At 37.2% G+C, this 19760-nt stretch overlaps 1 protein-coding gene across 2 annotated transcripts; it reads right to left on the reverse strand.

Moving 5' to 3' along the window:
• Nucleotides 1-133: 133 nt before the first annotated feature.
• LOC124157331 (adenosine 3'-phospho 5'-phosphosulfate transporter 1) lies at nt 134-19506 on the reverse strand. 2 transcript variants are annotated; one of them, XM_046531968.1, is made up of 9 exons: nt 19375-19506; nt 18839-19292; nt 18526-18743; nt 18196-18413; nt 14758-15015; nt 11477-11627; nt 5226-5440; nt 2397-2522; nt 134-939 (listed from the first exon to the last, which is right to left on the reverse strand). In XM_046531968.1, exons 2-9 carry the CDS (start codon nt 18871-18873, stop codon nt 772-774), a joined length of 1389 nt encoding a protein of 462 aa, XP_046387924.1. In that variant the 5' UTR covers nt 18874-19292; nt 19375-19506; the 3' UTR covers nt 134-771. The 2 variants fall into 2 exon arrangements, with proteins under 2 accessions (XP_046387924.1, XP_046387923.1); XM_046531967.1 differs by having other exon boundaries at nt 18839-19506.
• Between the last annotated feature and the right edge of the window lie 254 nt (nt 19507-19760).

The raw sequence follows: 19760 nt of genomic DNA on the forward strand, positions 1-19760 counted from the left end.
ACTTAAAAATTTGCCAAACATAGTTGAAGCCTACTGTTAAAACATTTTCATATGCGGAGCAAGAATTTTTTTCCCATTTCGTCCATTTGTATTCTTTCCTCTTTCCCTAAAATCAGGCCAAAATATCAAGGGCTTAAACATAAAAAACAAGTATTTAATAAAGTATTTGTTGACCAATTAAAAAACAATTCCGTGAAGAGAAGTATTTTCTTATGAAAAATAAAAAATATGGGAAATGGTTAATAAAAAATATACAAACAATTCAACTTTGGGAACCTAAAATAATAAACATCTTCACATTAAAAAAATTTTGATGACTGTAGCCAAACCAAGGCTATAATACCAGTTTTCTGTAAGATGACAATGAATAAATATTATTTGGATATTATCTTACCAACAAAGGTAGCCGATTAAAATGAAGAATTATAGGTTATATTATAGTTTCTACATAACATTTTCAAACCTTAAAATTGACATGATTTCTTTAATATAAATTTTTGATGATTAAAAAAATAATAGCTACTATCCCATAGCCTAAAAATTATACTTAGGTAACAATGTGTACTATTGGAGACTCAAGAAGAATATTTTAAGTTCCGACTGCATGACAAGGTATATCAAACACTACCCAACTCAATAACCAAAATCACATGATAACTGTGAAATAATTCACACATAGGAAAGGTTTAAAAAAGAATGATCAATGGCAGATATATGTCACTATATGTACTTAACTTTGGTTGATACCTTATCTTCAATAAACCACATGAGTCACACTTTTGATGCAGCTGATATTTGGCTAAGTCGCTTAATGGTTTTCAAACGATGGCTACAATATATTCGCAGGAAAACAGACACAAACACGATAAATATTCCAATGATGCCAACAGCAGTTATTTGGTGATGATAGATGATGCAGGAGAGTAAAATAGCCAGGCCCTGTAGAATAAAAAACCCTAGTAAAAAAATTGCATAAAACTATTTACGACAATAAATATAGTAATGTTATACTCAGGAACCAATTTTTACCATATTTATCCTCCCCATCAACAGTTTTTACCCACAAGGACATGAAATTTCTGCTATCCGAGGCTTTTCTCAGCCCACATCAATGTCACCGAAGGACTAACTAAAAATTCAACTTGTATGAGCATGGTTATGGCTCACCTACCCAGTGGCGGATACAGAAAAAACTCAAGGGGGGGGCGCAACATATCTTGAGTTGTCTTTACTTTTATAATAATAAGAGATGATCAAGTCACAGGCAAAGTATATAAAAATTTTATTTGAAAGTGATTATAAGCATGTAAAAGACAATGCCATCTTATGATATAAAAAAGTTACAATTGTGGTTTTGCAATGTTCGGCAATACAGACGGACCCGCAAGGGGGGGGCGCGCGCCCCCTGCGCCCCCCATCTGTATCCGCCACTGCACCTACCCTATAAATACTTTGAGATGCATGACGCTTTGCCTGCATGCATATCTAAAAGAAACATAGTGAAATCAGTACCAAAATGTACCAGAGCCAAACAGCAGGCACATATGAGATACTTCAATTCCTATTTTACCTTGTATTACCTTTTCGCTAAGGGATGTCCACATCACTATCTAAAATGACGACCGAAATTTATCGACAGTCATACAATTACTTAGGGCCTAAATTGTTTAGCATGTTGCCGAGTAATGTAGCAAACTCGGAAAAAAGATGGGGATTTAAATCTGCAGTTAAAAAATGGCTTATGATGTGTGAGGAAGTAGAGTTTCTACTAAGAAAGGTGGGTTAAAAAGTTTACAATAAAAGGTATATTGTATATTCTATGTATGTAATTATGCGTTTATATAAGAAAAATAAGAAAAATAGTTATCCTTGTCCAAATATTTGAAATACGTTTTGTAATAATGAATGCAATTGGCAATAGAACAAATAACTGAATACAAAGAAATTTTACTTCTCATGTGTGCTAGCACCAGACCTATGTAAAAAGTTTAAGATGGTAGCCCCAAAACTACTAAAAGGGGTACCTATATATTCCAAAATATTTAAGTATGTTCTAAAATGTAATATTTGATTGTAAATGGAATAAATTATATATTATTAAAAAAAAAAAAATATTTTAGAAATGGTATTAAAAAACCTGATTAAATTAACATAAGACCAGGGACTCATCAGATTTCATGATCAATAACCTTCTGAAGAAATGTTACTGTGGATAAAGGATATATGTAGAGAGATTTTGCAAACTTCAGCACTACCACCTGTTGAAAATTTTAGCTCTCGAAGATGCAATATTGTATTGGCAAAAGTAAACAGAAAGAGAAGCTGGTGAGGTCTACTTATAATCAGTTGATTATTTAGCAAAAATTAATAGAATATATAAATATATTTATTCCTACCTGTCTTATGGTCATGATTATAACAAACACCACTGCTCCAAATTGTGCAATCGTGAAGTAGATGAACAGCTGGCCAGCAGCAGAACACACTGACAACACTAGGCAGTCAAAGAGGAACTTAGGATACTGTAAGTAAAAATCACAATGTAGAATTAAGTTTCTGCCAAATTAATAAATGAAGTGAAAAATTTGGTGAGAAAAAATTAGTACCGAATTCACAAGCTAAATATTTTAAAATTTGTCCCATTTCTACAGTAGTATGTATTCCTCCTGGCAAAAATAAGTCAACTAATAAACAATAAAAACTTGAACAATACAACAATTGAACAACACATACCAAGAAACATGAACTTGAACAATACAACAATTGAACAACACATACCAAGAAACATAAACTAAATGACACAGGATAGCACAGTGAAAAAGTGCCATGTTTAACTATCTCTTTATTGATATCTTACTTATTTCTGAGGAGAAAATATATTTAATTATTTCATTAAGAGTACATAGTTACATCACAATTGGGTAAAAATTCATAAAGCCACATATGCTGGTGTTAAAGGAACATGTAGAGCACCATTTTGCAAGGGGTTTGAGGCAGTCATTTTTTACTATTGGAGTTACGGACTTTATATAATGTGCTGGAATAGTGTACTCTTCCAAAAGAACAGGTCAACAGTTGGTTATCGTAATCTCAGGTTTTTCTCTGATGGTAGAGGTTCTCTAGTTTTTATGTATGATATGTTATGACCTCATTGTCAGGAGGCCCAGTGGTGACCTTTAAAGGAGAGATTATTGGCATCTTGGCCACTATATGTGGGTCTAGAGCTAGTAAAACCACCTGTGAATACTCGCGATAGAATAAATAACAAATAATTAGAGATGTGTGAATAGTATCCGTGAATACTTGAATACCTCGAATACTAGAAAGTATTCGATATTTGAGATCTCAAATAATTATGCTAAAGATACTATCTCGAATACCTCGAATACTTTGAATTTCGCATCAAACACTGTCACACGCACGTCATTGGTAGTTGACTCGGAAAAATGCAGAGAACTCTAGTCTTTTACGGAAGTTGACGAACTACATCAAATTCGTGGATTAGAGCAATGAAAAGAGTTCGACGTGGGGAACCGAAATAGATCTGGTGAAAAACTCCAAAAATCCCCGGTTTTCCCCACCAGGAGAACCTCAGTGCGGTGGGATAGTAACTATGTAGCACGATTCCCAAAATCCGCTACCCCCCTCCATCCATCAGCCCTTAGCCCCTCCTCCGACCCTTTCCTCCTCTCCGAAATCAAACAAAAGGCCCCAGCTCGAACACGGTTCGTATTACGAAGGACATAAATCAAAAGCTTCAAAAGAAAATATCAAGTTACAGGAGAGTAATAGAATCGTGTTTCACCCTTCCCTCTTTCTCCCCCACTGACCTTTTTCTGCATACCTGCTTCCAAGTTCTGGAGGTCATCCGCTGCATGAGTCATCTATTAGCCCAAAAGATATCTAACAATGACTTTCGGCAATTGATATCACACCTTTGTTAGATTGATATATTAGTAATGTGAGCGTAATTTAAAAAAGAATAAGACCAAACACGGCATATTTCTGACTTTATTTAAGCATTTTACGCAGGAAATAAATTTAAAAATACGATGGAGACTTAGCATTCTGGCGAAACTCGATATCCTCGCAGCTAAGCTTCTTGGAAGTTGATGCTGTATTTTTTTCCGAAACCATATATCAAGTTACAATTTTTATAGTTATGCTATAAATCACTATTGTCACAGTCACAGACAAAGGGATATTTTCTCAGGATATTTGGTTTCTCCCTGATAGCAATTCAAATTCATCTTCTTATCTCGTGAGAACTTCCAAAGATGGACTGAAAATAATTGAAGAAAATCCGGTGGAGAAGCGCGAGTATTTTGGAAAACGCCTCGGATTGTCCACTAGCACTTGACAGTAGGAGAGGGAGTAAAGCGAGCTACCTGTTGAAAATAGGAAGTTGGATGAAGCCGAGTATCAGATGGGGGTGCCGCTGAAATGGTGTTTGGTAGATAATAATGTATAAATCAGACAATAATCCATCGTAGCAGTGTAAATGCCGAGATGGCATGCAATCATTTTTTTTCAAGGTGGTGTGTCCCCTTAGGATATTTCAGAGAGATGTTAGTTGAATCAACTTTATGGCCAAATTGTTTCCATAAAATTAAAATATTCCATTAATCAGCTAAATTCCTGTTTGAATCCTTTAAAGGAAATCACAAATACTCGCCAACATCCTGAGTTTTACTGCTGCATAGGCAACCTAGTCAAACATTCCTGCATTCATAGTTTTTTTCATTCATCCCCTTGAAAAACAATAGATCGAAGTTCCACTGTATACCTTTTTATTTAAGAAATTTTAGGAACAGGCTGCTTTGCAGTCTTTTTTGAGTTTTATGAACTTTTTACCATTGATTTCTTATTTCAAACTGTAAATCATGGAAGAAGACATCTTGCCATGAGGTATAACATGGGTGTAATATGGAATAGAGATTTAACTTCACTCTCTGTGAAGACACTGAGGCAGCTAAGAAACCACTAAACTTGATTTCAATACTGTGCACAGAAGTTAGGGGTTAGTTCTCCAGTAGAATGATAAATAGGGACCTGTCCACCCTAATTTTTTTAATAACCCCTTAAAGTTGAGAAGCTATTTTTTTGAGAAGTGCTAATTTCAAATTTATTGCTAATTTTTTCACTAGACTGGCTTTCGTATTATCAAGCACTATGTAGTATGACTCCTTTTATTTGAAAGAGTTATGCAAGTAATATGTACTTACTTTGGCAGTAAAAGATATGGATGCAGCAAAACCTCCTTGTTGGATGAGTGAAACTGCAGTGAAAAGACATGAGAACAAGTTAACAGCACACATCATTTGCACAGGAGGCATTCCATGGGCTGAGAATAGGGCTCCTTGCCAATTTGATGTAAAGCTGTCACAGAACAAATAGCATGCCAGTAAAAGCAGGCCAGAAAAAGTTGTCACTGGACCTCCTACAAAACAAAAGAGAGAAAATTCTTAACATTCACGATGAATCATACATCAATCCATTAGCAAGCAAGTCTCAAACAAGATTGAATGGGTTTGCCTTGATTTTCACTTGCAGGTATTGTGTTATTCATAGGTATAATTAACAGCCTTATATAATTTAAATGCAGGCTCTGTAGTGACAATTCTTGACTTGCTGTGCAATTTAAAAAAAAGTTATACAGTAAGAGTTCACTCCTATAAATGTAAGATTTAAGTTATCTATATTCTATATTTATAGCCATTTCTTTTGAAATATGCATGATAATGCAGCAGCATTCCACATGAATATATATTATTCTACAAACGTTACTCTGACTGAACTTGCATAGCAATAACTTGAAGGTGATAACTAGGGATGGTCGGATCGAATACTTCGAATCCAAATATCAGCAGATATTGACTTTCATCGGATACATCGGATCCAAAGTCGCGGAAGACATCGGATCTGGACCATTTTGTTTAAAAGCTCTCGCAGGGGCTACATAGCAGAATTTTAGCCACGGAAAATAAAAAAGGAGAAGTACGATTGGCACATAGTGTGACTCTTCCCAAGAGATCGAACAATCATCGGGGGAATCTCAGCATTGTAGGATAATAACCATGTTAAAAGTAACTACGTCGCAGATTCCAGAAAACCACCCTCGGCCCATTATCAGCATGGGCCTCTGATGTTTTTTTTCGTTTCTGAGATGACACAGACCATAAATCATTGTCTTCGAAGGAAAATATCAAGTTACACGAGAACAATAGAAGCGTATTTCATGCCTACCCCATCTCACCAACTGACCTTTTTCGGCCTACCTGCTTCAATTCTCCATTTTTGGAGGACAAATGCTAGGTGAGTGACTTTCCTGTGGCTGGGCCCAAACATGTCTCAATAGCTTCGGAAATCAGATGACATGCACAAGATTTGAAAAATAATGAGACCAAACGCGACGCATTTCTGATGATATCTTAGTTTTTTTCAGCTCTAATGGATTGCCTCTAAGTTTTCTAGTTACAACTAGATACACTAATACTCAACATTGGTTAAACAGCACAATTTTAAAAGAAATAAGCGTATCATTAGCCCCCTCAAATAAGCTGAGACGGAATGGAAACGCTAGCTGTATATATCACGTAGCTTGCCCGGCTTCGCTTTGAAGGCAACAACGTCACAAAATAGCAAGGTCTGACTGGTTCGTTCTTGACTTTCTCATTCATAGTCTTGTTGGTTGAAAGACGGAGGTGATCGCGCTCTTTCCCCTCCACCTCTCCTTCACCCGATTCTGCTCCTCACCCCTTCCTCTCGAGATCGCTGAGCGGTTGTCTTGTTCTGTTCCCGCACCTCGTCGCACGTGAAATCAATATTGTTCTAAATGCTGTCAATTTTATCACAGATTGTGCAGTTACAATTTAATTTAATGATATATATCGATAAAAATATATTTCACTGTATGGAAACATTTTTATTGAGATAAGGAGAGCTCAACATATGCCATGTGCATGCACTGTGGCTGTGGCGCAGTGCATAGGGAGGTCGGGGGGATCTGGACAGCCCCCCCCAAAATATGAAAGCACAATTACTTTGCTTCATAAAAAAAAAACAAAATATTGAAAATTCATGAATTTACAAAATTTGACATATGAAGTTTTTTCGGTAATGAAAAGTGTTAAAACTAGTTAAAAACCTTGATTGAAGCTTTTGCAGCTCATGATGATTAAAAATAACTCACATACGGCTGAATGCCGTGTGTCGTAAAGGAGATAGCCCCGACGTTTTGCGACCGACTGCCAGTCACTTTTTCAAGGCAAATTTGAACCAAGAGTGATATTCATGTAGGTAAAGGAGGCTGAAAAATTACGGAGAGGCTGCAGGTGGGGAAGCAATAATTAGATTTGTTTAATTAGATTTGCCGCGATGTTTTCAGTTTCACGCTCAACAGCACGATGTCATGTCAACTGTTCCTGAATTTATTTTTTCAACTGATTGAAATGAATAAAGAACATAACTTCTTATTACTCTAGTATATTTTCTAACCCTGAACGTAAACACTATATATAGCCACATTATTCCCTAGGCGCTCCAGGCGAAGGATGAAAGTCAACCTTGGATTGCCTCGAAAGCTACTGAACGTCAGATGAATTGCTGCAGGGCCCTGAGGTTCCGATGACCTTGGAGCCCTGACTCCGCAATCATATGTGATTACTCTACGCAACATATGAAGTAATCACGTGTGAACATGATTTGTAACGGGAAAGCAGCATTACTGTTATCAGTCTAGCTTTGTTCGATGCGCATTGTAATGCGATACCTATGTTTTGATTCAGTCTATCAAACCCTACGGTAGGCATGCGTAACTCTTTGAGAAACTTGACGATACATAGGTGAAATTGAGATCAGAATTACCTTTAATAATGAGGTTGTTCTGCGCAAAGCCAAAAGACAACAGAGTAAAATCAAGATTAGCGGCCTCCTTGGGGCTCGGGTTATGCTGCACAAAATCAAAAAACTGCGTAATATCATGAAAACATGTAAAATCGAAGTTTCACCATTGCAATTCCCTATGCTTTACGGTCGGACTTGAGTGCCACAGCCAGGGTTCCCACTCTACCTGAATAATGAAATTCACGGTTTTTTCCAGGTTTTCACGTTTTTTTTTAGGTTTTCACAGTCTCCATTTCGTCAAATTCACGGTCCGTTAATGAGCCAACAATAAGAAAATCACTGGCCATATATCAACAGAAAATTAACGTACGCGACAAACGGCCGTGAATGTTAACGCCGCAATGAAAAGTGATATCTGTTATGACGTGATCTATCGTTTGCAAAATTCAGGGCCGACTAAAGGATCAGCCCAACCGTGCTCTTGCCCGGACGCCGAATACCCTTCGGACCTTCTTCCGTCCGGGCACAGGAAGTCCTTTTTTAATTCCTAGCCGAGAGATTGTTTTTTGCACACGTTGTTATTACTGCACAGTAACCAAATTTACCTTACCCAATCTTTCTTATTTAACGGAAAATATTTTATTAAAATTGTTTATAGAACATAATAAATCGAAAAACAATTACATACACCGTATTAGCAAGAATCTAAGACAAACACGATTCTTAGACTACCATCCTTTTTTGGAACTCCACAAGGGGAAAAAAAATTTTTCTTAATAACGATACGATTATAAAATGAATGCGGTAAAACGATCAATGCTTTATTTTTTTGCTAGGTTGCCTATGTCCCAGGAAACGCAGGATTTTGGCGAGTAATTATGATATTCATTAAAGGTTTCAAACAATATTTTAGATAATAACAGGAATAATAGTTCTTTATCAAGACACTTAGGTCATATTGTTGATTCGTCTCATATTTCTTTCAAAATCCTGAGGGAAAACGCCACCTCACTAAAAAAAATGTTTGCTCTCCACTCGGCATTTACACTGCTATTTTGAATTTGTCTGATGTAATGAATATGACTGCGCCATGAAATTTTTTATCCTAAAGATACCCATTCTTTTCTAATTAGCGTAGTGCCAGATGAGCAGATGAATTCGGATTTTTAGTAGGGTGAAACAAATATCCTGAGAGGATATCCCTTCGTCAGTAACTCTGACAAGTGAGACTTATAGTATACCTTGTAAATTGATAACTGATAATAACCTGATATCTTGTTTTCGGAAAAATGCCACATTAACTGCCGAGAAGCTCGGCTACGAGGATATCGAGTTTCGCCAGAAATCATCATTGTATTTTTCCAACTATTTTCTTGTTTTAAATGCTTAATTAACGTTAGAAATACGTCGTGTTTGGTCTCATTCTTTTTTGAATTACGTGCACTTTACAAATATTTCAATCCAATAAAATTATAATGCCAATTGCCGAAATTCATTGTTAGACACCTTTTGGGCTAATAGGTGATTCATGCAGCAGTTGACTTCCAGAAACTGGAAACTTCGAAGCAGTTAGGCTGAAAAAGGTCAGTGGGTGAGAAAAGGGGGAGCACAAAACAAGTTTCTATTGTTCTCGTGTAACTTGATATTTTTTTCGAAGCTAAGGTCTTCGTAATACGATCCCTGCGCGAGCTGAGACCTTTTTTTTATTTCGGAGAAGAGGAAAGCTTCAGAGGGGGGGAGGCGAGTTCTGAGTGGAGGGGGATAGAGGATCTTGGGAAATGTGCTAATGTAACTATTCCATGGAACTCAGCCTCTCCCTATAGTAATTCAATCTCCTGGGGGTGTCTGTCGTTATTAGCCACAAACAACACGTTGTAAACACTTCGCCTCATTTTTGTTTAAAGATGGATGCGGGAATATTATACGACAGGACCGGGATCTTCAAACGATCAATGCGGGAAAACGATACTTCAGAGAACAATGGATGCAGGATAAAATTACATTGCCTTTATGGAACTTTATTTGAGACAAGTAACAGCGAATGATGAATGCGGGAAAACGATGAATGCAGGAACGATAGATCGGGGTTCCACTGTATAATGCACTGGGTTTTAAATATATAAAGACAAAATAAATACCCGCTGAAACACATTATTTTCACTTTTACTTTATTATTCACATAAATTCAAACGAGGCGAGCGTAGTCTATTGAGCTATTGCCATAAATTGAAAGCCTATTTGCCTTTAGTAAATTCCAATGGCAAACTCATATTTCGAAGCATATGGCATGTGCCCTAATTTTGTGTGGGAACCAAACTTCGAGTTACAAATCAGATAATTTTCGTAAATGGTTCATTCTGGGTCCATTAGAAATGCAAATTATTTCATTCGTCCTTTTTCGAATACAAGTCCATCCCAAGCTATCACTTAAATTGAAATGCTTAGACAAAATAACAGACTTCTGCCATTAAAATGAAAAATATCGGTCGACATGCCGTCATATAGTACGGACCAATTACTACACTTCGAATATTCGTGTGTAGAGAAATGCGTAGACTAAAAGTCTGCGCGTGCCTGACCATGAAACATGATTAACATATCGAATTTGATCAGACAATCATAGTATTATTGTCAAGATTGAGATATTTTTAAGGTTTCATGGCGAAATTCACGGCTTTTTCCAGGTTTTTTCACGGTAGACGAAATTCACGGCTTATTCACGGTTGAGAGGGAACCCTGCACAGCGTAAAAACGAGACTTGATGTAAAATCAAAGTGTGTAAAATCAAATTTTACTGTACTAATATAGCAGTTCAGTTTAAATAATTATTTATGTAGTAGGTTATGGCACATGGAATAATCGAAATTACACAAACGCTTTATCTCAGGTAAAAGTTGCCTCTTATAAAAAAAATTTACATGCTGACATAACGATCCAAGATGGAAAAATTTTCAAAATATCACTGTATAACCCACTACTGCCCAAACCTGCAAGTTAAAAATTATGCAAAGCTTCAGGGATAATGAGAAATGAAAACCAATATAAACAATGGAACTGTAATAAAAATAATAAGCCACAGAGTTTAAGCTGATAGCAGAAAACATCATTTTTCCTACAAATTAAGCTCTTTGGAAAAAAGCTGAATTCTTTTCTTCAGCGCTTGGTTGCAGATGGCTGATTGACATATGAACATAGGGGTGCTAAGCTCACTTTTGGGTTTAGACTTCAGTGACAAATAAAAGCTGTAAGCTATCACACAGATGAATTTATTTGAACACTTGAACTAAAACAACTTTGTAATGTTGCAATAAATCAATATTACAGCTAAAAATCTAGCCAAAATTAAACACTACAGCTTTTATTAACACACTACTTGCAACCTTGCCTAGATACTTTGAATTAATTGAGCAGGGGGCTGCTAATAACCCAACTTGTAAGTAATTCGAGTAGTCTATGATTTAGTTTATCAATAGCCCAGGTACAAACCAAGCTCTACATTATAACTGAAAGATTCCATATAGCTAGTAATTATATGGACGAATTATTTTTCGCCTTTATTCATTGCCCAGAACTATGAGATGTACTTAACTACTGTACACCTCTTCAAGGTCATTTTCATTAAATAAATTACCTGGATGGTCTGCAGCACTTCCTAGCATGAAAAAAGCCATTCCCACTGTGATAAGAACTGCTGTAACATATTCATACAGTTCATAACGTTTGTGGGACATTACTCGCCCTACAAGCATAACAGGAATTATCTTACATGCCTTAGCCAGCACCTAAAAAGCATTAGAAGACAGCACATTAAAATAAAAACAGACAATTTTGATATGGTGAAACAATTTCAAACTAATATATGCTAATTTTCAATTATGTATTAGACACTATCCTATTTCCCTTCCTAAAAGCCTTTCCAGTAAACACATTCATGAAAAACCCAAATAAGTGCCTGGCATGGGGTGCCAGGATGTCGAAGGCTTTACATAAAAATCCTGAATCTCACGATTATTTTTCCATACCTTTTGATGCATAGCTCCAGTGAATAATGAAATTATGGCAGAAAAAAATGACCATTTCTCACAATCATTTTCCACGTTGACACATAGGATGGAAATCCCATCCATTTCTCCATCAATTTGCAAGTCCCTGTTATCATCACTGAAATCATTGCCAGTACTGTCTTCAGCCAATCTGGGGCCGTAATCTGTATTTCGTCGGTACCGCACCGATCGGCTTCCCTTTCAAGCCCACCAACTGGACATCATTCCGTACCGACAACGGTTTCCGTACCGACGACGGCACTTTCAGCGATTCTGTAAGGTCATCGGTTTCAAACCAGCCGGTACGGTTCCTCCTCCTTCCCAAACCGGGAAAATCCGAATATATCCGAAGTTAGAAGTCATCTAACGTGTCTCCACCAATGAAAGATGGGTAAAAACAAGCGAAGACTCAATGGCACAGTTTGTTGTTGTCGTTTTAAATCTTTTTATTTGCTGAAATTATGACTTATTGTTAGATTAAAAAAACCGATATTGGATAAGTTGTTAACAATGCTTTTATAATGTGTGGTAGTAATTCTGTACCTATAGAATCGAAGGAAACAATATTAAAATATCAAAATATAGTTTGTATGTGATGGAGATTGTTGTTGCTGGAATGAGTTATTGAAACTATCCTTGAGATCGTAGTTTCTTTTTTTATATATAAGTTCCGTATATATTGCTATTTATTCATGACTCCGTAATATAGTTGTCTTTAAGTAAGTTCCGTCTAAATGTTATCAACGGACGGTTATGCCATTGGCACCGTTGCAGACGAAAATCACATACCATGGAACGTGAACGTAGGATTCAAAAGCAAATGTAAATGTTATATTAGAGGAACAAGCAAGGAAATTGTAATAAAAATATGGAGCTGGGTGTAATTAAAAGAAGTGTAATGACGAGGAAGTAAAGAAATTGTGATTGGGTGAAATACATATGTATAAGTTGTGCATTCCAAGGGAGAGAAAATGATAATATAGCAGCAAACCTCATACATATTAACAAATATCTTCTTTTATCACCAAGGGAATCAATGGCTGACGATAAAATGAAATATAGTTGCCTATTACAAATGAAAGAAACTGATACTGTTGCGGCAAACTTCATATTTAAATAAAAAGATCTTATTTCTATGTCGAGAGAAACGCCAAATGATGATTGAGTGAAATAATAGTCGCCTATTCAGAGTGAGATAAAGTGATAACATTGCGGCAAAACTCATATTTAATCAAAAATATATTTTTTTAAGTCAAAGGAGAAAATAAATGATGATAGAGAGAAATAAATCCTATGACAAGCGAGTGAAAGTGATAACATAAATGAGAGAAAGTCATTATATGGTGGCAAACCTCATGTTTATTAACCAATATCTTATATTTCTGTCAAGGTATTCAATATAGATGATGACACAGTGAATTAAAGTGGCCTATTCAAAGGGGCAGAAAACGATAACATTGCAGCAAACCTCATTATTTACTCGGTGATGAGGTAAAAACAAAATAAAACGTACAATGTGCACCATTCATGAAACCCACTAGTCAGTGGCCGTACCGACACCTTTTTGCTGTCGGTACAGCTACCGACGATCTCACGTCGGTGCCACACCAATCGGGTTCGTACAGAATCACACCACTGCTTGCCGGGAGTCGGTGTGACGTCCCACCCGACAAATCAGTGTCGCACAGATCGGTTTGGAGATACAGAATACGGCCCCAGAACACATAGCTTTTGACAGTGATTGGAATGGCAAGCATGGATTTTAATGGAATGAAAGTTATAAACATGGAAAGTGGTGGCTTAAGCGATGGAAAAAGGGACTGAGGGAATGATTGTATGATTCAGAAAACAATGGGTCGAGAGAGAGCTATCATTCTGAAAGATAGAAAAAATGACTGAGTGATTCAGGCTTAATAACAAGGGAATAACACTGTCTTCTTGGCATTTAGCACTAAAACACCCAGAGTTGAATCATTTAAGTATATTTTATCTCCTATTCAGAATAAAATTAATGTACATGACATTTGTTAAGTAATTATTATAAAACAACTATTATTATAAGGCAAACCATAAATAGTTCCAGGAATTCTCAATTTTCTTAAAATTTTATTTTCCATCACACTGCAATGTTAATACGAGGGCTGTCCAGAAAGTCGGTAACAGAATTTTGAAATAAAAAATTAAGTGCAATTAACAATTTTTATCATATACATTTTGAATTTAAACTCTTTGGCTATTTTTTTGCATAATGCCACTTACATTGAGGCAATTATCATAACGTGGTACAAGCTTTTCAATACCTTCTCCATAGTAATCTACCGCCACCAAGTTCAACCACTGGTTTGTGTACACCAGCATGCAGTTCAGCGTCAGTGCCAAATCATTGCATTGTAAGCCACATCTGCCACGCTGGGAACAGGTAGTCCCGGTAGTCCCTCAGCACCAAACCTGGGTTGTACTGTGTTTGATTGATAACTTCCCATCCAAGAGCTCTCGGGCTCGATTGGCCGGGTGTGGACGAGCATTGTCACAGAGAAACAAAACCACCTTGCTGAGGTTTCCCCTATACTCGTTTTGTATCGTGCATGTTAATTTTCTGATTGATTATTCCTTGACAGTGCACATTGCAATTCAAGCGATAAATTTCAATTGGTTTGTGAATTTTTGCCGACAAAAACAGGCAGGATTTTTAATTGCAGTGCTAATTTTAATACTCATTTTAACACTTTACTGTAGAAACACTCTGACACCTCTGTTACTTTCTGGAAAGCCATCGTATGATCTGGCGGTGACTCTAGGTTTCCTTCCCTACTGATTAATCTGGTATGAGTGAAACTATTCAATAAAATGAGATAAAAAAACAACTCACCTGTGATGGAAAGGAGACGTATTTAAGCGCTTCATATTGACACCATGAGCTGACCAAGTTTGAAAAAGAACTATATGCATATTTATACAGAGGACAAGGAATCCCTTTGGTAGGCTCAGTGCCCCCCTTTTTCCACTGACAGCCCAAAATGTAAGCACCAGAAAGGAGGAAGGCAAGAACACGATTGACAAACACCAAAAACTGAGAATCTCGAAAATGACCACCTTGTCCTTTTTCCTCAGACCCAGTAAGGTACTCCTGCAACCAAAATTTTTAAAATCATCAATAATGTAGAAAACAAAATTTTCACTTCCATTACACATTTTCAAAATGTTACACCCCCACCTGTCCTTAAAAAGATAAATATGATAAGGTTTGTATCAAAGACAAACTATGAAATGTCTAAATAAAAATCTGCACATGATTCAAACCCCAACGGTTCTCGTACCGCATACTGAGCCCACCCTTACATCAGTAATTACCCAATATTTACTTTTCCCAATCAACGTAATGCAGCAGCTATTTTTAGATGCAAAACATGTCTAAAAAAAAATGCATATGATGATGTTCAAGAATAGTCAAGCAACAATTTTAATGGGGATTTTCTTGATTTACGGAATTAACCCATTGCCTAGAGGACTCACAAAAATACATTGTGACGAAAAGCCTGGTCACGGCTTATTCCGCGTTCGTGTCTTGTCCTTTTCCCTGATCAAGTTGGCGCGCGATCGTAGCAAGTAATGAACGACCTCTTTTTCTTGTCTGGTATCATTTAGTATGTCTCTTGTTATGTTCAAATGGGTATATAAGGCCCGGCATTGGGTGAACTTGCGGGGGGATTCCGCAGAAAGCAGGAGACATTCCTCTAAAGAGATGTGAGAATAATCTCCAGCGGAAAGGTTGGGCAGAGACTGACCAAGTGTGGGTCAGGTGACGGAGACCAGAGGTGACACGGTGAATGTGTCGAGGGGGTGCAGAAAGAACGAGGCTGCTGCAGATGGGCATACGGCATCTCGGAGGTCGGGGAACGTGACAACGGAGAAGGCGTGCCGGAGAGGAGAGCGCAGAGTGCTGGTGAGGAATGGGAAAGTGTCCTTGCCGCATCAAGACATCAAAACAATGTCTGAGGATCCACGGGATGCAGTTCCCCACGGTTGACGGATCGTGATGCGGCGACCAGGATTCGGCCCCGCCATTTGATACTTAAGTACTCTAAATCCTCTCCCGGGACAGGGAAATAATCCCGATCCTCCCCCGCTCCAGCCAGCCGATATGCCCTCGAAGAAAGTCCCCAGTGTGCATGTGTGTCGTCGTAATAACCTAGTGGTCTCGCAGATAAACTCACGTCATTCTTTCCTGGTCCAAAGACCGTCTCCATTGTATCACGTTTCTCCCGTTCTTGTCATTCCATTAGGATCGACGTCAGATTCATTTTGATAAAACAGAACGAGGAGCCTGTAATATTTTAAGTAAAGCAACGAACTTTATCTAAACCTGTCTTAAAATGAAGTTCAGTGGATTTGGTCGCAATATGAGAAAGATAACGAGTGCCCGTGTCATGTCGATTCTTGAAATGTTCAGTGTCATTTTTGCTCATTTCTGTGCATTTATTCCAGTAGCCATCTCATCCCTCATATATTAGGTGTGAGATTTCTTTCTTTTTGTTTCTTGCGTATTCATCATTTTTGGCATATTCATTTCGTTTTTGCAGTGATATGTATGTCATTTATGTCTCGCCTAAGTCTGCATCACCCCCATCTCTCATTAGTGTTTAAGAATTAAAATGTTCATTTTTTTTGTTTAATAAATGTGTATGATATTCAAACGCTGTGTACAAGGTCCTTTATCTCCTTGCTGCGCCATTGCATTCAAAGCTGCATCCTTATTCTGAGTTCCCATCTTGACCACGAGCCGCAGAACCCACGTAACTTTAAGAACTTAGATCATAATCTTTGTTCGACGATGCACGATAAGCAGGCGTGTATCGTTACAACATATTTTAAGAACGACTAGTATTTATTCCAAAAAATTCTAGAGATCTAGTATAATAATTTTTTGTGGTAGAGAAGGCACATGAAAAAGACACGCATTGATAGACAATGATTGCGACATATTTCTACTACATGCTTTAGCAGGGAAAGACTAGGTACACCATCAGGATCTAAAGTGGTGATGAATGAAAACCTGGTCAAGGCAAAATTTCCCCTGATGATTCCCCAAACGATTTTTCCCCACTGGATTTTTATATTTCACTTGCACCAATGAGATACAAAAGTTACGTGGGAAATATAATGGAATGAAAAATTGATGGGATAGTCCCCCGAGGATGACCAAAGGTTAAATATATATCTAAGACAGATCAAAAAGGATATGAGAAAGAAGAGGCTCAGGGAGGTTAAAAAACTACCAAGGGATAGAGAAAATGGAGGAATTAAGTACATCAATCTTACGACCATAGGCAGATTTGGGGGGGGGCATGTGTCCTTCAAGACACTTAAAAAATAGACAAGATTTTTAATATGGTTATCATTACATTTGTTTTATTTTGAGTATTAGGGAGCCTCAATCATTTAATTTAATATTAACAACTTTCATATCAAAATAAAGAATATTTTCTGCAGTAATTGTTGTATTTTGTTTTTAATCTCAAATATGAGAAGACATGTCAGACCCTTGTAACCCACCTCCCCCCAGAAAAAAAATCCTGGATCCAACCCTGCAAATGATTGCAATGCTATGTATGTATACAGTAGTGGGGGACTCTATAAAGGTACACTGCTGAGTATTCATGGTTACTTCCTTGAATATGAATTATTCAATAACGTCATACACAAAGATTGCATTGTTCAAAACCAAGTAAATTCCTGTGTTTATCAATTCAGCAGGCTCTGTTTCTCCAAATGGCTAGGCAACATCAATATTGATATCATTTTTGTTACTCATTTAAAAAAAATAAGACGATACTTTTTGTGTGTATCCACTATTATAAGCTTTCACAGCAGTTGAAAAAATCACTGCAAGCTTTTGTGGAATCAAATTTTTGAGCTGATGGGTGGTTCTACTCTCATATAACATCAGGTGGCAGCAAGATCAACAATAAATGACAGTAAATAGGATTTTTGGCTAAGATTGGCAGCTAAATAAGCCTTAAAATTTCCTCCCTTAGCATAGTCTTTCAGGGGAGGGTATGGTATCCATAAATATTCCAAAAATTCACTAAGATAGGCTAATTAACGGAACATATCCCGTTAAAAGTAAAATCCTATAATTAAGTCACACTGTAATATGTAATGAAATTAAACAAGTTTACTAGTTAGGAAGGCTAGGGTAAGCATAGATGAAACTTGATTTAAAAAATGATGTTATTATCCAAATATAACTAAAGTAAAAAAAAATGATAAAACAAAACAAACTCACAAATTGAAACCTATTTATTACCTGAGTCATAACTTTTTCTTGCAAGATTCCCCAAGTAAGGTAACTCGCTTGTAGTCCAATGAAGCACAACATGACCAGGCCTGCCTCATGGAGAGCAGAACGTGGTGCGTGGGCATGATTAGAGGTACTGGAGGCTACCCATGGTTCTGTAGTTGCATCTGAATTCGACCAACGACCCACAATGCACATTCGTATCACAGACGGAAAGCAGCCACTACCTGTTGGATTTAAAAGAGACGCCAAGAAGTTTACCACCAACTTGTAGGTGAATGCCATTTAACAATAATACTCAGAAAGGGTAGGCAATACGCAGGGGAAACAAACACATACCTTTTCTTTCAAGGTATCTTGAGGCTTTGATATACTTAAATATAAAGTAACCGGGCATAAATATCGTTGCATAACCAAGAATGTTGAGGAATAGCCGGAATACCCAACTGTCTTGAAGTGTAAATAATACTTTATCATCTCCATATTCATAGCCAGGTAAAGACTTCAATGTTATCGTCAGTAAGATGATAACAGCAACTGATCCAATAATAAGGAGCCTTTAAAGAGAAACGTCGCATTACACCACAAAATCTCAATCAATCTCGGATTTTAAATCTCAGTCCGAGGTATGATCCAGTGTTAGAATACTCACCCAATAACTAATTCAGGAACTCTCCCAGCAATCATGATTCAAGGTAAACTTGCAATTAAGGTCGATTTATATGCCAGAGACACGTACCCAATACGTCGGATGTTAAGAGGTGGGGTTGTTATCATTAACACTAACAGCATGAAGGACCATATATGATCAAGCATTCACACGGAGCAGTTAACCTTTCACCATCCAGGTCACAATGAAATAGCATCCTAATCTAGTTACAAAACGTTCCGTCAAAGTCATGAATAATACTTTTACACCCGAAGTCCAACCTCTTATGCCCGATAGTTTTCACACGTCAAGATCAAAATTTCCTTTTCTCTTGATGAAAACAAAACGCATGGGAATCAACTGTAACCTCATGTCTTTTTTAATTAGCCAATACACGAGAAGTCTCCATACATCACTATTTTCAGCCAACTCTCTCAACAGCTCAGTTTATCGGTTGCTGGAATGGAACGATTGACAGTTAACTCATCCATTATGCGTGCAATAAAATAATTTGAGAATGAGTAACAATAGGTGCAGACTTTAATATCACCACTTGCTACATTTCCACAGCTTCATCGAACTTCATGTGTAACATTTCTACAGAAATCAAAATCTTAAATTGGATGACGGTAGCCGCATGCGAGTAAACAAATGACGCCCGAAATCGTATCTCTTTGGCTCTTATTCAAATACCTTGATAACTTACATCAACCACTCTTTTGGACCACTTCAACGTCAGAAACAGAATAAGGATGGCTAATTACGTATATTGCTTAAACCCGCGTCGATTATATAAAATAGGATAACATTTCCTAACGCGTGAGCCATTATTCGCATAGTAGTATACAACCTCAGAGGAAATATATAGGTACCCTATCCTTACTCTGAGCATACAGCAGACAACACATTCGGGATTCGGGTGCTG

The sequence above is a fragment of the Ischnura elegans genome, chromosome 4 (assembly GCF_921293095.1).
Source record: "Ischnura elegans chromosome 4, ioIscEleg1.1, whole genome shotgun sequence".
Lineage (NCBI taxonomy): Eukaryota > Metazoa > Arthropoda > Insecta > Odonata > Coenagrionidae > Ischnura > Ischnura elegans.

Excerpts from the sequence above, each read along its gene's own strand:
- LOC124157331 (XM_046531968.1), bottom strand. The coding sequence starts at position 18,873 with ATGATTGCTGGGAGAGTTCCTGAATTAGTTATTGG. Across the intron at positions 15,016-18,195 it reads AAGAAAAAGTTATGACTCAG|GAGTACCTTACTGGGTCTGA; the intron begins GTAATAAATAGG and ends TTTTGGTTGCAG. Across the intron at positions 11,628-14,757 it reads ACGTCTCCTTTCCATCACAG|GTGCTGGCTAAGGCATGTAA; the intron begins GTGAGTTGTTTT and ends AATGCTTTTTAG.